Below are 22,043 nucleotides of genomic sequence, written 5' to 3'. Positions count from 1 at the left end.
AGCATTCTCCGGATTGTAAGGTAAGCCGCTCTGGAATCTCAGAAATGGAAGACGGTCACCGCATCACGCGGCGCTTCCAGGCGCCCTTCTGCTGTGGCCGTCTGGAACGCGCTTCCGATATTAGGAATCGCATCGGCGTACGAGGCATGTAAACTCCAAATACACAGCAGGCGTTGCCGACTTGTGTGTGAATGTTCTCATCAGTGCCGTCTCAGTGGTGTCACGTGCAGGCAAGATGACACCACAGAACTACTTATCAGTCGCCCTATTAGGCGTCGTATCGCCCAGCGCCAGAGGGCGCTCATTCGAATATACAGCAGCAGGCATCGTCAGGGTCGGGATCGAACCCACGACCTCCTGCATTCCAGGCGAGGTAGTTAACATCTCGGCACCGTGACGCCCGTGACTTGATGGGACGCTGAGCCCAAAGAATTACGGTCGGTCGGAGCTCTCCGCGGCGCCGTTGCTGTTCGTCAAACGGCCTCTCAGTTTAACACGTGGCAGGCTTTCGCGACCAATATGATTAATAAACGACGTTTTTGGGTTTAGATCGCGTTATTTATAAATGTGTCGAAATTCTGGCGAATTGCCCGATGATGCTGGATGCAAAAACGTCGTACCCAAATTGTAAATGTTGTGGTTTTACGCTTCAACACACCGGTGGGCGAAAGCCGGTGAACTATTTGTCCTTTGTCAACGTGACACTTTTTTACTGATTGGCCGTGTCGGGTGGTGGAGGGTTACGACTCATTTATAAATAACGCGATCTAAACCCAAAAAGTTGATTATGAAACGGCCTTTCCATCTGAGGACGGCTACTTGCGTTGTGGCCGAAACGTCGTGAGAATTATTTTACGTTTGATTTTTATTATTTTATTATTTCCATTCTACGTGACTTTACCGAAAGAACCAAGAAGATAAACGGCCTCTCGTCGATTTCCTTCGCGAAGCGCGGCTGTGGGGTTGTTTCTTTCTTTCTTTCTGAAAGCGCGCGTGCGACGGCGCGCCTCGCTCCATCGCCCTCCAGCAGGAGTTGTCCTTAGCGCAGTCATTTGACCTGGCGTGGAATACAGCGGCGGCAAACACAACGCCCACCGTTGCCGCAGACTCTCTGATTTAGCACAGGGAGGGTGCGTGGCAGTGGCGGTGGTGGTGGTGATTATTTATGTCTATATTCCCATCTACAGTATATTTAATAAAATATTTTAAAATACTTTTTTTTAAACACGCTTTAATAAAATGTACCGTACTCGTAATGGCAGAACTCCACGACTCCAGGAAGTGGCCCCGCAGCTTGCCATAGCGTAAGGGGCTGTGGTGATTTACAGGCAACGTGAGTGGAGCGTGGACAATAAGACTCGTAAAAAAGATCGTTAAAAATATTTTTTTTATTTTTAATGATAGAATATAGTATTGTCATTAGTATGATATACCTATACCAAGTTTGCAGTCGATACGACATTGGGAAGACGGTTGAAATTGAGTTACAAGATTTGAGGATACAACAGACAGAGTGAGTTAAATTAAAGTGTGTAAAATGTAAAAAATAGATTTTTTATTTGTTATGATAGAATATATTATCGTCATCAGTATGACATACCTATACCAAGTTTGCAGTCGATGGCTGCATGGCATTTTGGGCCTTTGGGCCTGTGCACAGCAAACCATAACAAAACGAGATCATAATCAGAAGATTTATTTTTACTGGAAGAATCCGATGAGCCCTAAAGCTCTTTTTTCACAGTTGCCCCATATTTACCCATTCCACAAGAAATGGAATTGCCATATTCCTGTGCAATCTGAACCGGTCCCCGGCCCCCACCCACCAACCCGCACCGACCAGCGGGGTGAAGTATGGTCTAAACCACTCCCCATGACTATCACGGCGTTTTGGAGGCATTCAGCCACAGCATGCGCACGTTCCAAGAGACGCATTGCCGGGTTGCAATGCTCACGGCGGAGCAGCAGGGGTCGGTGTGGTGCATCGCTTGGGCGCTCCACTGCAGACACGTTCCGCATCGCGCGTCCTTACTCCGTACCCCCCTGACAACCGAGACATCTCCCTCCGCTAGGCAGAGGGGACCGCGACTGCGTCTGCCCTTCCGCCAAGACGGTGATCGGCATCGTCAGTTTCCCTAAATTGTCGTGATGAGATTCGCGTTGCTCGCTCGACGTTCTTCTTAAATATTTCATTTCCTGACAAAATATCGAAAAACAAAGTCGAGAATGAAACCTTAAACGCGTATGTTTTGACAGCGAATGTTATGGTCCGTAATTTCTATTGGGGTTGGGCTACTTAATAATCTTGGCCAGATTTCTGTCGTTAGGACCCACCCACACCGCGAGACAGCCAAACACATTAAATAGTCACGTGGTGTGCAAGCGTTTTCATGGGACAATTATTTTTGAATTATTATCGATTCCCAGCCAAACTTACCAACTGCGTTCGACATTTTATTTAGGCGGTGACGAGCCCTTCACCGATTGGTTAACTTTCTCGCCTGGTGTACAGGAGGTCGTCGGTTCAAAGCCCGACCCTGACACCTGCTGTATATTTGGAGTTTGTATGTTCTCTCCATGGTCGCCTGGGTTTTTCTCTAGGTCCTCCGGGTTTTCCCTCTACATTTAGAAATATGCATTTAGAGTATTTGGCCGCTATATATTTACACGCAATACGCCACTTTGTTGGGCTATCATTTGTGGCAAGGTCGCTTTTTAAAAAGAGCTACATAGGGGCCGTCCATAAATGACGTCACGCACCTAGGGGGGGGGGGTCAGACATTTGTGACGATGTGTGACGAGGGGGGGGGGGGGGGGTTGAGAAATGTGACGTCACATCAAAATGCGCAACTTTAAATAAATATAAACAACGCGTTCTACTTAATTAAATAGACTTTTTAATAAATGTTTTCTCCTACAACATCACAGTGCAGCGCCACATTAAATACGCACTACAATGACAAGAGTTTAAAGCGATTTAAAGCATGCTTATTTTTGGGGGGCAGGGGCAGAGCTTGTGACGTCATATTTGAGGGGGGGTCTGACTTTTTGTGACGCCGTGTGACGATGGGGGTGGGGGGGTCAAAAATCGTCCAAAATCGCGTGACGTCATTTATGGACGGCCCCTAATACCGCAGTCGTAATAACCGTAGCGGTACTACTACGCGTCGTCAGCTTCAGAGTGGAAGTGAAAGATCGCGTGACGTCATTTCTCAAGAGGAGGCAATACTGTGTATGGGTCACCTGGTCCACATTTACCAAATCTGCAAAACGACGCGGCTAAATTACTGAATTGGAATTGACGTGGCAGTCATCCCCCCCCCCCCCCCCCCGTCCTGTGAAAGCTCGGCAGGATCCTCCTGAAAGAGGCAGTGACAATCAGCGAGGCGTTCTCGTGTAAACAATAAAAACTACAATTAAACTACGCGAAACATCTTTACGACACGACAAAATGCATCGCAATCACACTGGGGCGGTTCTTTAATTTTCACTGATGATGATGATTGGTAGTGCCGCTACTGCTCATGGCAAGGATAACTAAGACGACAATGACGACGATGACGATGTTGTCACTCGCGATGCCTCTGCTGCTTTCCACCGACGACGACGTCGATGATCGCGATGATCGCAGCGACGGTGCCGATGACCGTGACGACGCCGATCAGTGATGACGATCATCAGTGACGTCGACCGTGCTACGACGACAACAACCGTGTCGACGACTGTGACGTCGACGACTGTGATGACGAAGATCCGTAACCGTGACGACCACTGTGACGTCGACGACCGTGACGACGATGATCAGTGATGTGACGACTGTGACGTCGACGACAATCGGTGACGTCCACCACCGTGACACCTCTCGTCCTCTGTGCCCCCCCCTCCCCACGTGCCCCCCCCCCCCCCCAGGCAAGGCGTTCCAGATCACCTACGTGCGCCTGCGTTTCCACACCAGCCGGCCCGAGAGCTTCGCCATCTACAAGCGCACGTCTCCCGCCTCGCCCTGGCAGCCATACCAGTTCTACAGCGGCACGTGCGAGCGAACCTTCGGCCTGCCGTCCCGGGGCTTCCTGCGCGCCGGCGACGACGAGAGGGCCGCGCTGTGTTCCGACGAGTTCAGCGACATCTCGCCGCTCACCGGCGGAAACGTGGCCTTCTCCACGCTCGAGGGCCGACCCGGGGCCCTCGCCTTTGACGGCAACGAGAAGCTGCAGGTGCCGCATTGATTCGTGAAATTGCTGTGTGTGTGTGTGTGCATGTGTGTGTGTGTGGAGAGCGGTGGTGTAGCAGTTAGCGCTGCACTGCGCTACGAACCCCGGCGACCCGAGTTTGATTCCCGCAACACCGGTGACGATTATCTGAATCGGTCCTGGGCCTCCCCTAGGTCGACTCGGCCTCAAATGAGTACCTGGTGCGGTGTGTAGTAAACATCACAACTGGGGAGACAAAGGGCGGCCAGGCGTGGTGCTGGCCACCCACCCCCTCGTGTGCCGTGCCGGCCTTCACACGTGCTCCTCGCTAGCAGCACTTGCCCCTACAGTCTGTTGAGGCTACACGGGGGGACCTTTGTCTTTGTGTGCAGGAATGGGTGACGGCGACCGACGTGCGCGTGTCCCTGCGTCGCCTCAACACCTTCGGCGACGAGGTGTTCGGGGACCCCAAGGTGCTGCGCTCCTACTACTACGCAGTGTCCGACCTGGCCGTGGGCGGCAGGTGAGGCAGCCGACGACTTCGCCTCCACACCTCTTGTGGGCAAAACAAAGCGCGGACGTCTTCTTGGTTCTTTCGGTAAAGTCACGTAGAATGGAAATAAAAAAATAATAAAAATAAAACTTAATAAAATATTTTTTATTTTTATTAATAAAAAACATAATAAAATATTATGTTCTATTTTTATTAATAATAAAAATAAAACAATGTTTTATTATGTTTTATTTTAATTATTTTATTATTTCCATTCTACGTGACTTTACCGAAAGAACCAAGAAGATGAATCCCTGCAGTCACGAAAGCGTTAAATCGAAATTTAAAGCGTGAACGGTTACCGTTGAAATTTTATTATTTTATTGTTATTGAATTACTATTATTTTTATCGTTATCTTTTTGTTGTTTTATCATTTTTATTAGTATATTTTTCTTGTACAATTTTCGTTTTTATTATTTTATTATATATATATTTACACGCCCGTTTAGCAAGGAGGGCCTTGCCGAGGAACGAAACTTTTTTCAGGAGGGTCCTGAAACATTATAGTCTCATATGCAGAGCTGGTGCGCGAGTGCTGCCTCGTAACTGTGTGGACCAGAGGGTCACTTGAAATGATCTCGGAGGTAGTTCTGTGACACCTGCTTCCGTGGGCCATTCTCATACCCACGTCACCGTTGGCCAAGTATGAAAACCATCCAAATTCAGAAACTATTCCAACAAACATTTTTTATTTTACCAGGTAAGGCCCACTGAGCCATATCGCCCCTTTTCAGAAGTGACCTGACCACAAATGATGGCTCAACGAAGTGGCTTATGTGGACATTTATAGCAGCCAAATATTCTAAACACATGTTTCTAAATGTGGAGGGGAAAAATCGGAAAGACCCGGAGAAAAATCCACGCGACCACGGGGAGAACACACAAACTCAAAATATACAGCAGGCATCAGGGTCGAAATCGAACCCACGACCTGTCTACTCGGTGGGGTAGTTAACATCTCGCTATTGCGGCACCCCAATAGTGGGCGCTACCATACGAATGTTGAAATGTCACCTTTTGCCCAGATCCATCTGCAGAGATGGGCACCACTCCGCCACGCACGTTTGTATAGCGAGGCACGGACAGAGAGTTTTAAATTATGATACGTTTATGCGAATGGCTACTCGCAGCATGGACACTTCGTATTCCCCGTGATTCACGGTGGCACTGCTTCGTGCAGCCTCTTGACATGCATTTGCAACCAGAAGCTCAATACGCTACCCCCAAACCGTATTCTTTATTATTGTGTTAAATTGTTTAAAAGCCTGAGCCAGTGGTTTGAACACGTGACCTTCTGATCCAAAGTCAGACGTGCGACCATTGACTTCCCCCCAAAAAGTAGTACTTATTTTAGAGACCCCCTCCCTCCCGGAAGTGGATGATGAGCTGAGTCAACGCATACCCAGGATTTCATCTCGCAACCTTGCCAGCCGCGAGATGCTCGCTCCCTCCCGCCGAGAGCCACCCGGCCCGTTGCTTTGGACCTCTTGTCAGAGACACGCGGCAGGAGCCGGCGTCGCGATGAATGGTGGCCTCGGCTGGGCGGGCACAACGGCGCGGGAACCGAACGGGCCGTCGCTTTCGCAACAAAAACACGCTCGGGGCACGGCCGCGCGTTGAACAGCTGCTTGGAAACAGGCGAATCTCACAATACCTTGGGGCGCATTGAGCACGGCTCACAACAAAAAGAACGGCAAGAATTTTTGGCGGGGGAGCGGGTGGGCTGGGGTTGTTTTGGCTTCGAGCATTACCCAGAAAGTCACGAACCACACTCACGGTGCCACCACCACCACGACCACCACCACCACCACGATCATCAGCAGCAGCTGCCGCGTGCATGATTTGGCTTCCGTGCAAGCCAACGCTGTCGCCCACGCCAATTACCGCGACTAACGAAGCTTGACGACGAGCCACTTGCGCTCACGAGCAATTTCCATTCCGCTCATGTGACGGGAGTTGGGAACCTGTGAAAACACAGCGTGTGAATTATTCGGCCGGGCTGCACGCAAAGCCCTCGGCTCACATCGGGAATGCCGTCCGTGGCTAAAAACTAAACTATTTTATTTGACCACGTAAAGCCCACTGAGCTACGTAGTATTTTTTCAGACGCAACCTGGTCACAACTGATAGCTCAACGAAGTGGCTTATCATTACGTGGAAATGTATCACAGCCAAGTACATTGATTCTAAATGTGGAGGGGAAAAACGGGAGGACCCGGAGGAAACTCCAAGCGACCACAGGGAGCACATGCAAACTCCAGATATAGAAGTGTCGGGGTCGGGATTGAACCCACGACCTCCTGTATACCAGGCGAGGTAGTTAACAGCTCGCCACCGTTACTTTTCACCTTATGCAGGGTCCAAACGAGGCACTAATGTTGCGTGAAGAGCACGCAGCCACGATGGATATTTAAAAAAAAAATATCCATCAGCATTTCGTGAATAGCTGTGTGGTTTTTACACGTTTCTGCGTTGTGTAATTATTATTATTGCTGTAAGGGTGATGGGTGTCGCATCGTTTACAGATTTGATTTCAACGTACAGCAAGACGTACGGTAAAGCCTCTCGAAACCGGACGAAGTGGGGGAGAGAGGCTCTCAGGCTATGGGACATATCCGGCATACTGAATATAAATAAATAAAAAGCTACATTTATTAATCTTAAATTACACTTATACGTAATAACAACTATAATGATGATTTTTGTATTATCACGATCATTGTAAATAATCATTCATAACCATAATTACCGTTGTTTAGCGAGGAAAGCCTCACTGAGTCTCAGGATTCCTTACTCTTTGGTTCTTTTGGTAAAGTCACGCAGGTAGAAATAAAATACAAAAATTCATTGAATTAAATGAATTTTTGTATTTTATTTCTACCTTCGTGACTTTACCGAAAGAACCAAAGAGTATGGATTCCTGCAGTCACGAAAGCTTCAAATCAAGATTGAGTCTCAGGACTCATTTACAGGAGGGTCCTGCCACGTGTTTACAGGAGGGGGACCATGCTGCTGCTGCGAGTAATAAATATGCAATGAGTTAATAACAAAAACACTAAAATATTAAACATTTAATTATAAACATAGCGTTTAATCTGAGTCGCCATCACCATGAAGCAGAGGGGGAAAGCTTGCCAACATGACGCCCGGGTCGCATTTGTCTCCCCAGTGCCTGATGTTTACACACAGTGCACTAGGTACTCAATTAAGGCTGAGTCGACTTAGGGGTGAGCCGCACCCAGGACCAGTTGTTTTCCATGACCGGGGCTCGAGTTGCCGAGCACGTAGTGCAGTATGCTAACCACTGCGCCACCGCTCCCCTGCGCACAAGCTTGCACACACACAGACAAGAAAAAGACAAAGACCCCCCCCCCCGTATAGCCTTAATAGACTGTTAGGGCAAGTGTTGTTTGCGAGCACCTGTGAAGGCTTCACGGCACACGAGGGGGTGGGTTGCCAGCACCACGCCCGGCCGTCCTTGTCTCCCGAATGGCTATCTTTACATACTGCACCAGGTACTCATTTGAGGCTGAGTCGACTTAAGGAATGCCCAGGACCGGTTCAGATAACTGCCGCTGGTGTTGGCCATGAGCGCGAATCGAACTCGGGTCGCCGGGATTCGTAGCGCAGTGCAGCGCTTAAACCGCGACGATACAGCTCACGCACACAAACACACACATGCCACCTTATTTGCAAAGATAGAAAGTTGAAAAAATAATTGAAGCAAGATGCTTCCCATGCCAGAGGTCGCAGCGGGGGGGGTCAGAGGCTATCCCGTCGCCATCGAGGCCTGGCTTAAGGGAGCAGAGTGCAGGTGAAGGTCTATTCAGCGTTTTTAATGACGGTGGCTGGGATAAGTGCCAGCAGCATCCTGTCTGTGTTTAAGCCCTGGAACCCAGCCAGCGCCTTTATAGCCGAGATCAAACCTCCACCACCCCCCGCGCCACCCCCTCCGGAGGAGCCTATTGAGCAGCGCACGTGTGCCCACCGATCGGGGGGGTGGTGAACGCCTTGTGAGAGCGGCGTGCGCACCTGTGGGGCACTTGAGATGGTGCACGGAGTGTGGGCAGTGGCTGCGAAGCTGCTCCCAAGATTTCGCTCACGAACATCGGCGCGTTCCTCAACCTGCAGACTTCACGGTCGGGGAACGAGCGATCAAAGCGTCGTCTCGCTCGGGGGGCAGTAGCGGTAGTGGCGACGCCCGTGGCCTCGTGGCACGAAGCGCCTGGGTTCGATTCACGACTCGGGCACCTTTCTGATGAATTAACTCCCGGATTATCGGGTTTTCTCCCAGAGCTTAAAAAAGAGACACAGACACACACACACAATGTAACTGGAATTGTCCAAACATGTCAATGCTGAAAAATTACCCACAAATTACTTAATTGGGATCACACAATCAGCAGCAGCAGCAGCAACATCGCCCCCCCCCCCCCCAACTGCAAACACTTGGCAGGACCCTCCTGAAAAAGTAGCTTGAGTAAACAAGCATGATAATCATGAAACATAATACAACTGAAGATGTCTTGCAGATAAACTGACACTGGCCATAGGGATGTGGCATTTCCACCCACTGGCTGAGGTCCACCACCAGAGATACGAATCTTTATTGTAAACAACTGAAAATAATTCTAGATTTGAAGTTTTCGTGACTGCAAGGGCCCAAACTCTTTTACCGAAAAAAACAAAGAACTGAAAATAAATTGATAAAGGTGTCCAGTTTGGGTGGGGCATTGCACCGTGCCCCCCCTCAAACTCCACGCATGCCTCCTTTCCTTTTCGATCTCTTCCTCCCCCTCTCTCGGTCCTTGCTCTCGTCCCACTCTTGTCTCCTAGACCACAACAAACAATCAGAATCTTCATTCATCCTGGAGAAATCCCATGAGCCATGAAGCTCTTTTTGTCACAGACGTCCAGGAGAGATGGGCCCCACGTCCGTGCCACGCTCGTACGGACACCGTGCAGCTTGGCTCAGCGCTCTCCTCTATTCGCTGAACCGAATAGAACACCTATTGCAAGGAATCAAGTCTGCATCAATCACAGACAGCGCTGGTGGCAAAACATGCAGACAAAACATGCTCCGATACCGTATTGCGCTGTCTTCGAAACGGATTGACCGACACCAGAGACATCCTTCTGTGTGGCCTTGTCTCACCGGTGTTAGACCAGAGAACGCCAAAAGGCGGACACTACAAAGACAATGCAAGTATGAAAATAGTAATAGCTCGGATTGAGCACTTATAAGAAGGCTGTCTCTGGTGTAGTCTTATCAGTTTAAAACACAGTGCATATATTATCAGAGCATGATTGTTTGCGTATTTTGTCCCAATAATGTGTTTTTAATGCAGACTTGAAGCCTTGCAATATGAATCTATTCGGTGTCTGAACCTCTTCACACCTGTATTATTTCCAGAATGGCTACAGCCCATCCTCGTGTCTTCATTTTGATAACTAGCAAACGAAAAGGTCCCGTAGACATCTATTCTGCCACGCGCTCAGAACACAACTAAGATCAAAAACTTCTGGAGATGCCAGGCGGACGACTCTGCTTGCCCACGTGACGACTAGAGGCTCCATCTAACCCCGTCTGCCCCCTCCCCCCCCCCGCCGTGCAGGTGCAAGTGCCACGGGCACGCGAGCGAGTGCGGCCGCGGGTCGGACGGGCGCCTCGTGTGCCGCTGCCAGCACAACACGACCGGCCACGACTGCGAGAGATGCCTCCCATCGCACAACTCCCGACCCTGGGCGCAGGGCTCGTCCGACGACGCACACGAGTGCCTCCGTAAGGACCGCGGACCTCGAGCATGCCGCGTGTTCACGCCGCGTCTGTGTCTGTGTGCGTCTGTGTGGTGGTGCTGGCCACCCACCCCCTCGTGTTCCGTAACACCCTTCATAGGTGCTCGCTATTAGCACTTGCTCCAACAGTCTGTTAAGGCTATACGGGGGGTATTTGTCTTTGTCAGTCCACATATAGGTCCGTCTGTCCATCTGTCTATTTCTCCATCTATCTACACACCCACACGGTTTACTCCTTATTCGTGTAGAGGGAAATTGAGTTTTCAGGTCCATACGGCGCACAGCCGTTTCAATACGGGCAAAAAGAATATCGTCTCTTTGTTTGTGTTTCTCCCTTGTGATGGGACTTTGAAGGTTGAACGTTGAGATGTATAAGAGCACGGGTTGACCAACAAGGTCTGAATTGGTCTGTAATAGGGTAGGGGCACTGATAAGGGGTTGACAGGTATGAGTTTGCTGGGTTCGCGAAGCGTAGGATGCAGGGAATTTCAAGGAGCGTGAGCCGTCACGTGAACCCGGGTCACCGTCACCACAGCAGCAACGGCTTCTGGGCTAGCCATCGAACAAAGTCGGTCACCGCATCGCGCACTTTCAGATGCGCTTCTGCGGCCGTCTGGAACGCTCTCTTCCTTCCGATATTAGGAAGCTATGCACTGTTAAATTTAGATCGAAAACTCATTTTGTTAGAACTGTTTTTTTGTGTTTAGTTTGTTGTTCTTCCCCCGCACCTCCGATTACCACGCTTGGCTACTTACGGTGCGAAAGGAGTTCAACATACATACATACACACGTGTTCAACATACAATACACGCATTGAGGGGCGACGTGGAGCTCAGCGTGACGGTAAGCGTGGCACCACGGTGAGGGTCTGGACACCCCTCCCTCACAGTTTTGTAGACTTGGCTGAGTGACCCCGACATCAAATTTAAACAATAATTCAGGTGTCTGTCTCGAGTCCGGCAATTCTCCGTGCGGTGTCCGAAATGTTATGGTTTCCTTTGCCTGGCCCGTTGTCCTTTTGTTTTGCTACGATGGGGTTTTCTCGTCACATAGAGACACGGTTGATGGAACGGCTGTGTAAGAGAGGCATTTGAAGCACCACTCATGTTGTTGATAACGCGTAATGTATGACACTCGTTCACCCAGGAATGCCTCGCTGAGTCTCATCACTTGTTTGCAGGAGGGCCCTAAAAAGTGTATGCGGTAGGGTGGCGATGTTGCCGCTGTGCGTGATCCCAATTGAGTACTGTGCAGGTCATTCTTCAGCGTTGGGATGTTTGGCTACGACCGGTTACATTGTGTGCATTTATCTATTTGATTGTGTTTTCTATGTATGTTTATCTTCGGGAGGAAACTGCAAATCTCGGAGGAAACTCGTGCAGGACAAAGAGAGAATGGGGCCCGAGATGGGAATCAAACCCAAACCCTTCCTTCTGTGAGGCACAAGCGTTACCATTGTGTCACTGTGTCACCCTGCCACCCGGAGGGTTTAGACCAGTGTGGTGAATATACTTCAGTGTGGTGAACATACACACTGGTCAAAACAGATGTTGTGAAGGGGCGGCCTGCACGTATGTATCTATCTTTCATCTACAGTTGTATCCAAGGGACGGGCTCACTCTCGCAAGCAGACAATGGATGTACCGTATGTGTGTTGAACTTCTTTCGCACCGTACGTAGCCAACCGCGCTCATCGGATATGCCGGGGGAAGGGCAACAGACTAAATACAAAGAGCAGTTCTAAAGAGATGAGCGTTCAATCTAGATTGAAAAGTTTTATAGCTCCCAGTGGCTTTGTAATATCCGGAGACCATGTATCACTCCGCTACTGATATTAACTACGGCTGGCAATCGAATACAGGACAAGCAGAACGGGCGTGTAGTGGTAGCTCGTATTGGTTGAAGTGCCCTTGTACCCAATACATTGATAGTACGCAAACTACTAAGATCTTCGTAGACATTTGTAGCAAATTCGACTCAAAGGAATTACGTTTGGCATAAATAATTGTAAACGTGACTGAGCGACTTACAAATATTAGTTGTGAACTCCGGCTCAGTTGAGCATCGAGGCAGTGCTCCTCTCGCGTTCACAGTCCTGGGCCAGTCGTGGGAACTCCACATTCCTATGACGGGAGTGCGTGACGAGTCTCTCCAAAAAGAACAACCGCCGTTGACTTCCCCACAAAGTAGTGCCGATTTTATCGACCCCTGCAGTCAGCCTGACAGCGAGGCCACAATTAAAGTCAATGTCATTCGCTGTGGTGGCCTTGGCTGTCGGGGTCCCCGGCTTCTCCCGACGGTCTTAACGCCCGTTGCCCTCGCAGGCCCTCGCGACCTCAGAGCTGAATTCGTTTTCAAACGAGACAAGCGCTCCTCCTGTGAACGCGCCGGTGGCTAATTGACGGCGCTCGCGGTTTGGGATTGGTGGGTGCGGGGGAGGTTGGTGGGCGGTTGGTGGGGGGGTTGGTGGGCGGTTGGTGGGGGGAGGGGGTTGGTGGTGGGGGGGTTGCTTCGTGGTGGTGGGGGGTGGGGGCAGTATTGGGTGACGCAAACGTTGGGCCCGCTCCGGCTCACCAACGCACGGCCCTGTGTTGCCTCGCTTGTTTTCGTTCTTTTCGGTTGGCGTGCCGTTACTTTTTAATTGCCCCTCCCGGTGAGGGATTGACCGATTAACGGCGGCGGAATTAACGGCGGTGGACTTAGCAAGCGGGTTCACCTCGCCCCGAGCAATGCTCGATTTTGGAGCTTTCGTTGGCATTTCTTTTTTTTTATCCGCGCGCACCAATTCAAACCGTACGGCTCGTACGAGCACGGAGTGGCTCATCGCTGTTTGATCGCCCTGAGCCGCCGGTGGGAATTCCGCTTTTACGATGACAAGGTCAAGTTTTTCGACAGGCCCGAGCCACGACTGGCTCCCAACAGAGCGGGTCTCACTCAATTGAACCTGCGTAGGAATCACCGGCGAGCGGTCACGCGGCAAACAGGCAGCACGCCTGCGCCAACAAGCTCTGCAGTTCTCTATATGTCAAGATGTTTTCAGCCAATCGATTCGGGTTCGTACGTTGTGGGAGGCAACTCGGAGCGAACGGGGAAAGCCCACGTGCGTGGGGGCAGCAGTCTACGCCGCGTGGTAAGGGACAAACGATATTCGTCCGCACTTTGCCGTACCATCTTCTCCTGGCAAGCACAGTGTGTACAGGCGCCCCCTTCAACGCCCGACTGGAAGGGAGTTGAGTAACATTCATGTGGTGATCCACCAACCTCTCGCTGCCTCCACGGCGCTGGATGACGGGCCACGTGCGCGTTGACCTCGAACGGAATTTGAACTCGTGACCTTTTCTGGTTGTGATCTGAGCGCTGTGGCTGATTTGTGATTTATTGACGCCGCTCGGGTTTCTGGGTGGATTCACAAATTCGGCAATCGGCCTCCCATCATCTGAGCGCATGGGAAGAGCGCGTTACAGTGCAGATCCTGAATTCTGAATCTTTTTTCATTCATCCTGGAGGAATTCGATGAGTTATGAAGCGCTTATTCACAGATGTCCAGTCGGGATGGGTCAGAAAGTTATAACAACAGATCATGCACAAAAACGCGATAAGAGCACGAAGTATTGACAAGGTTGTCAAATAATTAAAAATAAACTGTTTTTTATTTTACCATGGAAGGCCCACTGAGTTGTATCGTTGTTTTTCATAGGCGAGCTGGCCACAAATGATAGCTCAACGAAGTGGCTTATCACGTGAGAATTTATAGCAATGAACATCACATTTGGGCATTGCCTCGATATGACAGCCACGTAAAAACCCACGCTTTTTAGTCCGGTGCGTTATTTATTATTGAAATGTTATTTGTTTAACATTTTTTATTGTTACGTTTTTCCTTGTTTACCCGGGGAAAGCTTCACCGGGTCTCACGATTCTATCACAGGAAGGTCCCGGCAAGTCTTTCGCAGTCGGAGGGAAGATGTTAAGCTGCTGCTGCCGTTGTGTGTGATCGCAATCGAGTCATTTTTCAGCATTGGGATTGTTTGGTCAATGCCGGGTTACTTTGTGAGGTTTCTATTTATGGGAAGAAACCGGAGAACCCCGGCGAAAACCGACGCAGAACGGGGTGGGGGGAGAGCATACAAACTCCACACAGGGAGAGGCCCGGAGTCGGGATTTCATCCCAGAAACGTCCTATAAAGTGGCACTTACTGCGTCACCCTGCCGCACGTATTTAGTCGTTTGTGTGTATGTAAGTCGAACTTCTCCCGCACCGTACGTAGCCAACCCGTGGCTAATCGGAGGTGCGGGGGAAGGACAAAAAACTAAACACCAAAAGCAGTTCTGAAGAAATTAGTTTAAAAGTGCATAGGTCCCGGTGGAGCAAGATAGATAAATAAGAAGTGCTCGCTATCGCATGAAAGTGCAAATGGCACGAGTAAATACGTTTTTGTAGATTTATCAGGATCAGCGTAAACTTGGGCAACGCAGAAGAACGCAACAAGTTAATGCAATGCGCTATTTTTGTTTTAGTTGATTCATTGAAACGGTCGTGCATTGCCAGCGTCGATGGTTTCTCATCCAAACGTGAGTGCCCAGCTGCGCCATGAGCTGCTCGGAGCAGTGCCTCTGTGAGTGCTCGGCCCTGTGAGTGCTCGGCTCTGTGATTGCTCGACAATGTTGTGGGCTGCACGGAGCGGTGTCTCTGTGAGTGAGAGAAGCCGCCGCCCCACACGGCAGCGGCGCTGGGGAGTGGCGTGCGGAGGAAGCGCACACCTGCCCACATTTGGCGATTTTATTCTTGATTTTATTTCTCCTTTTCCAAACGTCCTCAGTCGCTTAATTGCCCTTGACATTTGCCCAGCCTATAAACACAATTTGTATCTCGGGTGCCGGTCGTCTTGAGGCAGTGAGTTTCCGTTTGTCGCTCGCGGTCTCACCTTTCGGCAGGGGTAGCGGCGGGGTTTGACTGCCCGAACGTGCCACGTGTTTTTGAAGTCGTTTGAAAACCGCCTCTGTGCCGAAAATTGTGAACCGACGCCTCGGTGGTGGAGCAGTTTTGCGCGCTGCGCTTACGAACCCGGCGACCCGAGTTCGACTCTCGCTCACGGCCGACACCAGCGACGATGATCTGAACCTGTCCTGGGGCCTCCCCTAGGTCAACTCAGCCTCAAATGAGTACCTGGTGCGGTGTGTAGTGCACATCGCCACTGGGGAGACAAATGCGGCCGGGCGTGGTGCTGGCCACCCACCCCCGCGTGTGCCGTACCGGCCTTCATAGGTGCTCGCTAACAGCACGTGCACTAAACAGTCTGTTAAGGGCTACACGGGGAGTCTTTGACGTGACACCTCTCTTGGGGCTCATCAGTTGCGTCAGCGGCACGCCACGAGTCGCCGAGCCTCGCTCGTTTCCTAGCCTTCCTCTGCACCCCTGATTAGCACGGTCGGCTGCGTACGGCGCGAAAGAAGTTCCAGCGTACGCACGCGCAGTGCACACAAGCCTGCGGCGCCTCCCTGGAGCTTCGCTGGGTAACGCAGAGGGGCGCGCTCCCCGTGCTGCCAGCTTGCCAGCCCTTACGGCCACTGCCGGCGGTGCCAAGCAAAGACAAAGATCACCCGTATAGCCTGTAACAGACTGTTGGGGCAAGTGCTGTTGTTCGCGAGCACATATTGAGGGCCGGCATGCCACACGAGGGCGTGGGTGGCCAGCACACCACGCCCGGCCGCCTTTGTCTCCCCCAGTGGTGACGTTTACACACCGCGACAGGTACTCATTTAAGGCCGAGTCGACCTAGGGGAGGCCCAGGACCAGTTCAGATAATCGCCACCGGTGTTGGCGGCCGTGAGCGGGAATCGAACTCGGGGGGGGGGGGGGGGGGGGGGCGCCGGGCTGACCGCCCCCTTAAACGCACACAGAAACTCGTGCCACTGCCAATTTACCGCAGGCTGCCCGGGACGTGCCGTGCACGGGGAGATGCCAATCGCACCCCCAGGGAGCCACGGACATCCACAGGGAGCTGGAAGAGCGCGGCGTTTTTTTCCGGTGGACTTAAGTTTCAATCGACGATTGCAATCTCAGTACGTTTGCTGTAGCGCAGGGCTGTCGTCACGAAGGAGATTGTAGTGTACCCTCAGGAAGCGGTGTTGCTACGTGTAATCCCAATTGACTAATTTGCAGAGTCAATTTGTCTACAATTTGTAAGATTTGGACCACGATTCCGGCACGCGGTGGCCTACCCTTTTCAAATGACATCAAGGGGGGTCTTAACGCAACCCGTGAAGCAGATGGCGCGTACTTGTATTGCGAATACATCTTCACGATTTGCCGGGGCGGCCCTGATGGGTTCAAACCGTGAACGCCTGCACGAGCAGCGAGCGGTGCGATCTACCGCTGGGCCAGGTCACCGCCAGCGTGTTGTGTTTGCGCTGTAACGTCGGTGACTGCGTCGAGATCGTGAAACTCTCTCCACGTGAGAACTCAACTCGTGTGGCTCCGTCGTCAAACTCAGGCTTTGACTTAAACAGAGTTCAACATCATCATCATCAGTATGAACATTATCATCCTGATCATCATCGGCAGTAGCAGCAGGATGGGTCGTCTCTCTGGGTTGGTGTGGTGGGACCATTTGGTGTGGTGGGACCATTTGGAGAGAAACCAGCAGTGGACTTTGAATTTATTCACGATACCTGGACTCAGCCAGATCCGAACTGACATACGTACGCAACCTTGACGAATGGTATAAGTTACATGCAGCGCATCTGGAGAACGGCGGAGCGATAAAACTGCGATCCCTTTGCTCCCTGCAGGGCAGTCGTTGGATAGGACGCGGGGACGGTTGTGCCTGCGAACCCAATCATCGCGGTCACGTGACAGGTCCGGACACACCGCGTTGCCATGTGGGAATGATTTGCCGCCAAATTGCAAAGCAGCTGCGCAGGTGATTATCGTCTTGACACTGCCCCCCATTCTTTCTAAAACGGCCGTTTAAAAAAGAATAACTCGGCCTTAAAAAAAAAGTGCCGGTCACAAAGGCGTTTTAAAATGATGGGTAACATTTCAAAGGACACGACTCGTAATCGGTGTTATTTTCGGAAGACGTTTAAGGATTTTTTTTTTACGGAACTACAAAGTTTTGTGGACAAAAAATAAAAAAACACACGCACACACAAAGTCGGCTGTATATTCCGAGCCGGGATTTTTCTCCACTATCCCAGAACTCCTCGACAAATACTACCCGCAAAAATATCACCACGTTCGCCAATGCATGCACGTACGTAGGAATGTGGAATTTCCACCATTGGCTCAAGGCCGCGATTGGCAGCACAAGTGAACGTGTGAACGACAATGTCAATGACAACCTGCACCAATAGGTTACTGGACAAGATTGAAAGCGCGTTGGTTGGGGCGGATATGTTGTTACCAGTAAGAGAATTCAGCATCTGTCATCTACGGTTGTATCCGATGGATGGGCTCACTCTGGCGAGCTGCCAATGGATGTACCATATGTACGTTCAACTTCTTTTGCACCGTACGTAGCTAATCGGAGGTGCGGGGAAAAGACAACAAACTAAACGCAAAAAAGCAGTTCTAAAGAAATGAGTTCGTCAATCTAGATGATGATTAAAAAATGCACAGTTCCATTAGCTTCCGAATATCGGAAGGAAGAGAGCGTTCCAGACGGCCGCAGGAAGCGCTTCCGAAAGCGCGCGATCCGGTGAACCGCCGTCTTTGTTCGATGGCGTAGTCAGAATCCGCTGCGGCGCGTGCAGCCTGGGCAGTGGGTCTATTTCCCAGCGTGACAGTGAATACTCTTTGGTTCTTTCGGTAAAGTCACGTAGGTGAAAATAAAATAAAAATATAATAAAAATAAAAAGAGGGCAACGATGCCCCCCCACCCTCCTCAGCTCTATAAACCCTCGTCAAAGCCATCTCTTAGGCATACCTCAGCAACTGTTTTCGCTGTGGTGGTCCCCACCTGATGAAGGACGCTTGTGTTTCGCCCGAAACGTCGTGCTTTAATTTAGTTGTTTTGACTTTTTATTTATTTTTATTTTATAATTTTCACCTACGCGACTTTACCAAAAGAACCTTGCAGTCACGAATACTTCAAATCTAGAAGCGTGACAGTGAATACAAGTGAAATGGGAAGCGATCGCTGGTCACAGTGGTGAGTGACGCTTGAACCGACACTGTGAAAGAGGAGGGGGGGGCAGCTCAGCGATTGGTTGACCTCCACCCCCTCATCCAACCGCGCGGATTCACGAGCGCGGACACAATGTCACGGGGCGGCCCAAACGCGTCGCGCGGATTACACGAAGCCTGTGCCGGATTAACGAGGTCACGGATGTGCCGTGCAGGCCGGGTTGGCAGGCCCCGTCCCCCCACCCATCTCCCCAGCCAGGTCACTGAGAAACAAAGGAGCGGGCAAAAACGGGGGGGGGGGGGGTGGAAGTTCCTGGATTTAGCAGCGCGGTTTTTTTTTAACGAGAGAGTGAGCGAGAGGTGGGGGTTTACATAAAGCAAAGTTATTATAAAAAAAATACGAAATGATGAACGAAGCAAAGTGCCGAATACACCGAGCATCTTCTTGTTTCCACTGATCGCATCGCACTGACCTCGAGAGCGCCTCGCGTGGCCGCGACGCACGCGCCTCGTGTGTCCCCTGAGCGGGCCCGTCTCGCCGGCGATGATCCACGCACGTGTGTGGGTTTTTGTAATTTTCAAATGCAGTTGCTGGGCACGGCCAGTGACAAACAGCACTGTCAAAGTTGCGTTCGAGAAGAGCGTGGCACGTTGCTTGAATCGAGCCATGTTTTTTTTTGTGTGTAAGGGCTTGGGAAAAGAGACGACGGTGGTGGTGGTGGTGATGGTGGGGGGAGGAGGGGATTCCGTAGTGGATCAGTGCGAGGGCGGAAGCAGAGAGGTGACCTGCAGTGTGGTGAGTGAGTGGGTGAGTAAGTGAGTGAATGGGTGAGTGAGAGGGTGAGTGAGTGGGTGAGTGAGTGGGTGGGTGGGTGAGTGAGCACGTGGGTGAGGAATGGTTGAGTAAGGAGGTTAGTGAGCGGCTATGTGAGTGAGCATGCTCATGAGTGATAATTGAATGGGTGGGTGAGTGAGTAGGTGTGTAGTTGTGACCTGTAGTTTGGTGGGTGAGTAATTTAGTGAGTGGGCGAGTGAGTCAGTGAGTGAGTGGGTGAGTGAGTGGGTTTGTGAGTGATTTAGTGGGTGATTGAGTCAGTGGGTGAGTGAGTCAGTGGGTGAATGAGTGAGTGAATAAGTGAGTGGGTGAGTGGGTGAGTCAGTGGGTGAATACGTGAGTGAGTGGGTGAGTGAGTGAGTGGGTGAGTGGTTGAGTGGGTAAGTGAGTGGGTGAATGAGTGAGTCAGTGAGTGAATGAGTGAGTGGGTGAGTCAGTGGGTGAATACGTGAGTGAGTAGGTGAGTGAGTTAGTGGGTGTGTTGTTGTGACCTGCATTGTGGTGGCGCTTGAGCACGGTGACCCGAGTTCTCAACACGTGAGGAGGAGGCGCTCCGTATAACCACCGTGGCTAATCCGGGTTCAGTCTTTGCCGATGGTTTTTGTCAAAGGAACTCAAATCCTCGGCGCTGTCACACGACCCCTCCTGCGTCAGTGTGACACTAATTGGTCTTCGGATCTGTGTACGCGTGAGTGTTTGCGCGTCAAAGGCACAGATGGCGAGTGGTAGCGCAATGGTTAGCGCGCTGCGCTACGAACCCGGCGCGCCCAAGTTCGCTTCCCGCTCACAGCTGACACCAGTGACGATTATCTGAACCGGTCCCGGGCCTCCCCTTGACGGACTCACCCTTCTCCCGTCACACGGCTGCTGATGTAGATGCAGAGCAGCAACTACAATTTCAATTCACGCGGTCAGGTCAGGCAACAACCGAGGCAGGAGCAGCGGAGAGTGTATTTCCATTTGCGCATCAGGTATCCGCACCCGCCACGGTTTGTCAGGCGGAGGCGGTTCAGGGTTCGCTGTGGGGCCCCTCTTCCGCCCTGGGTGGGGGGGGGGGGGGTCAGACTCGGCCCATCACCTCTTCCGGGTCGATAAATTGAGTACGAGTCGTTTGTGGAAAAGTCTGCACTCGGGGGAAGACTGTCACCCAGCATCTGGAAGATGGAATTCGCAGCGCCGCCGTCTCTCTGTGCGTGCGAGTGCGAGCGTGCGTGCGGTGACTGCCACTCGCGCGCGCACTGTCGACCGCTCTAAAATAAACACGTGCGCACGTTTGCGCATCCAAAATATATTCGCTGGCTCTAGGGGATCAGAGCGCGGGGCTATTGTGCGCGCGAGCCTCGTATTTCCACTCCGCGTGAGCCACTCCCGCAGATGGCAGGCGGGGGTTGCATCTGAGTGCCACCATACAGTCTATCCCATAACATCCTGCGTTTGAGAGAGAGAGCTGCGTATTTTGTAGAGGAAGCATTGCCCGAAAGCCGTTCCTTTATTTGATTTCGGGTTCTGGCCTTCCTGAAGTTATATTAAAACCTGCGCGGTCATGCAAAGTTTCGAAATGTGAATTCTCTCGTGAAGGTTTAGCAAGCCTCTGTCCACATGGCGAAAGGTAGGGCAGGCATTCAGATAACAACTATACCTTTTTTAAATCCTTTATATTAAGTTCACTTGCTTGCTTGCGTGCTTACGACCGTGCAAATCTTTCGGTCGTTTTTTAACCCACTTCCCGTGATCCAATCGAGTTGACATTTTGCACACAGACTCGTTGTGCGTGACAATTTATTTTCGTGAAAAAATGTTTCCATAATTTTACACTTTTTAGGAATTGTTTTAAAATATTTAATTACCAATTGCTTAATGGTGGCAGGCAATCATCTGACCCATAGGTGGCAGCCATCTCAAGCCAGAGGACGAGAGGACTCTAGCCGCCACGCATATAAAGGATTTATAGTGAAAAACTTAGTTTTTACGGGTTAATTTTTATCTTACCAGGTGAGGTACACTAAGCTGTATAGCTCTGTCTCAGAAGCATACCTGGCCACAAATGATATCGCGACGAAGTGGTTCGTCGCGTGTAAAGCATCCAAATACTCTGAATGCATGTTCATTCTAAATGTGGAGGGGAAAATCCACGCGACCACGGGGAGAGAGAGAGAACACGCAAACTCCAAATATGCAGCAGGCGTTGTCGACTTGTGCGATAATGTTCTCATCAGCTTCGTCTCAGTTGTGTCACGTGTCGGCAAGATGACCCCACAGAACTACTTCTGAGTCGCTCCATTGATACTAATAATTGGCATTTATAAGGCGCAATTCATCCAAGGATGTCGGTGCCCCATGCACGAAGTTAGGAAATATTAATAGTGCGGAGTCCAGAGTCCACTGGGTCATACGTGGGAAGTGTAGGCCAGGCGAAAAAGGTGAGCCTTTAGAGAAGACCCAAACAAGGTGAGTGACAATCTAGATTTGAAGTTTTCGTGACTGCAGGGATCCATACTCTTTGGCTCTTTCGGTAAAGTCACGTAGCTAGAAAATGAAAC

The 22,043-nt window shown here is 50.9% G+C and overlaps 1 protein-coding gene across 3 annotated transcripts in view; it reads left to right on the top strand.

The window, feature by feature from the left end:
* LOC133354764 (laminin subunit gamma-1-like) overlaps nt 1-22,043 on the top strand; it is a 152,662-nt gene that overhangs the window by 24,703 nt on the left and 105,916 nt on the right. For 2 of the 3 annotated variants that reach the window (XM_061571862.1, XM_061571861.1), the window contains exons 2-4: nt 3,910-4,214; nt 4,583-4,713; nt 10,360-10,526. In XM_061571862.1, coding sequence (XP_061427846.1) covers nt 3,910-4,214; nt 4,583-4,713; nt 10,360-10,526 — 603 coding nt within the window. Of the gene's footprint in view, nt 1-3,909; nt 4,215-4,582; nt 4,714-10,359; nt 10,527-13,141; nt 13,671-17,332; nt 17,400-22,043 lie in introns of those variants that run through there. The other variant, XM_061571864.1, reaches the window with a different exon arrangement.

Source organism: Lethenteron reissneri, chromosome 48 (genome assembly GCF_015708825.2).
Source record: "Lethenteron reissneri isolate LAM-NWPU_2019-01 chromosome 48, ASM1570882v1, whole genome shotgun sequence".
In the NCBI taxonomy this organism is placed as follows: Eukaryota; Metazoa; Chordata; class Hyperoartia; order Petromyzontiformes; family Petromyzontidae; genus Lethenteron; species Lethenteron reissneri.
Note: the sequence above shows the minus strand (reverse complement) of the source record. Positions and strands in the feature narration are given on the sequence as shown.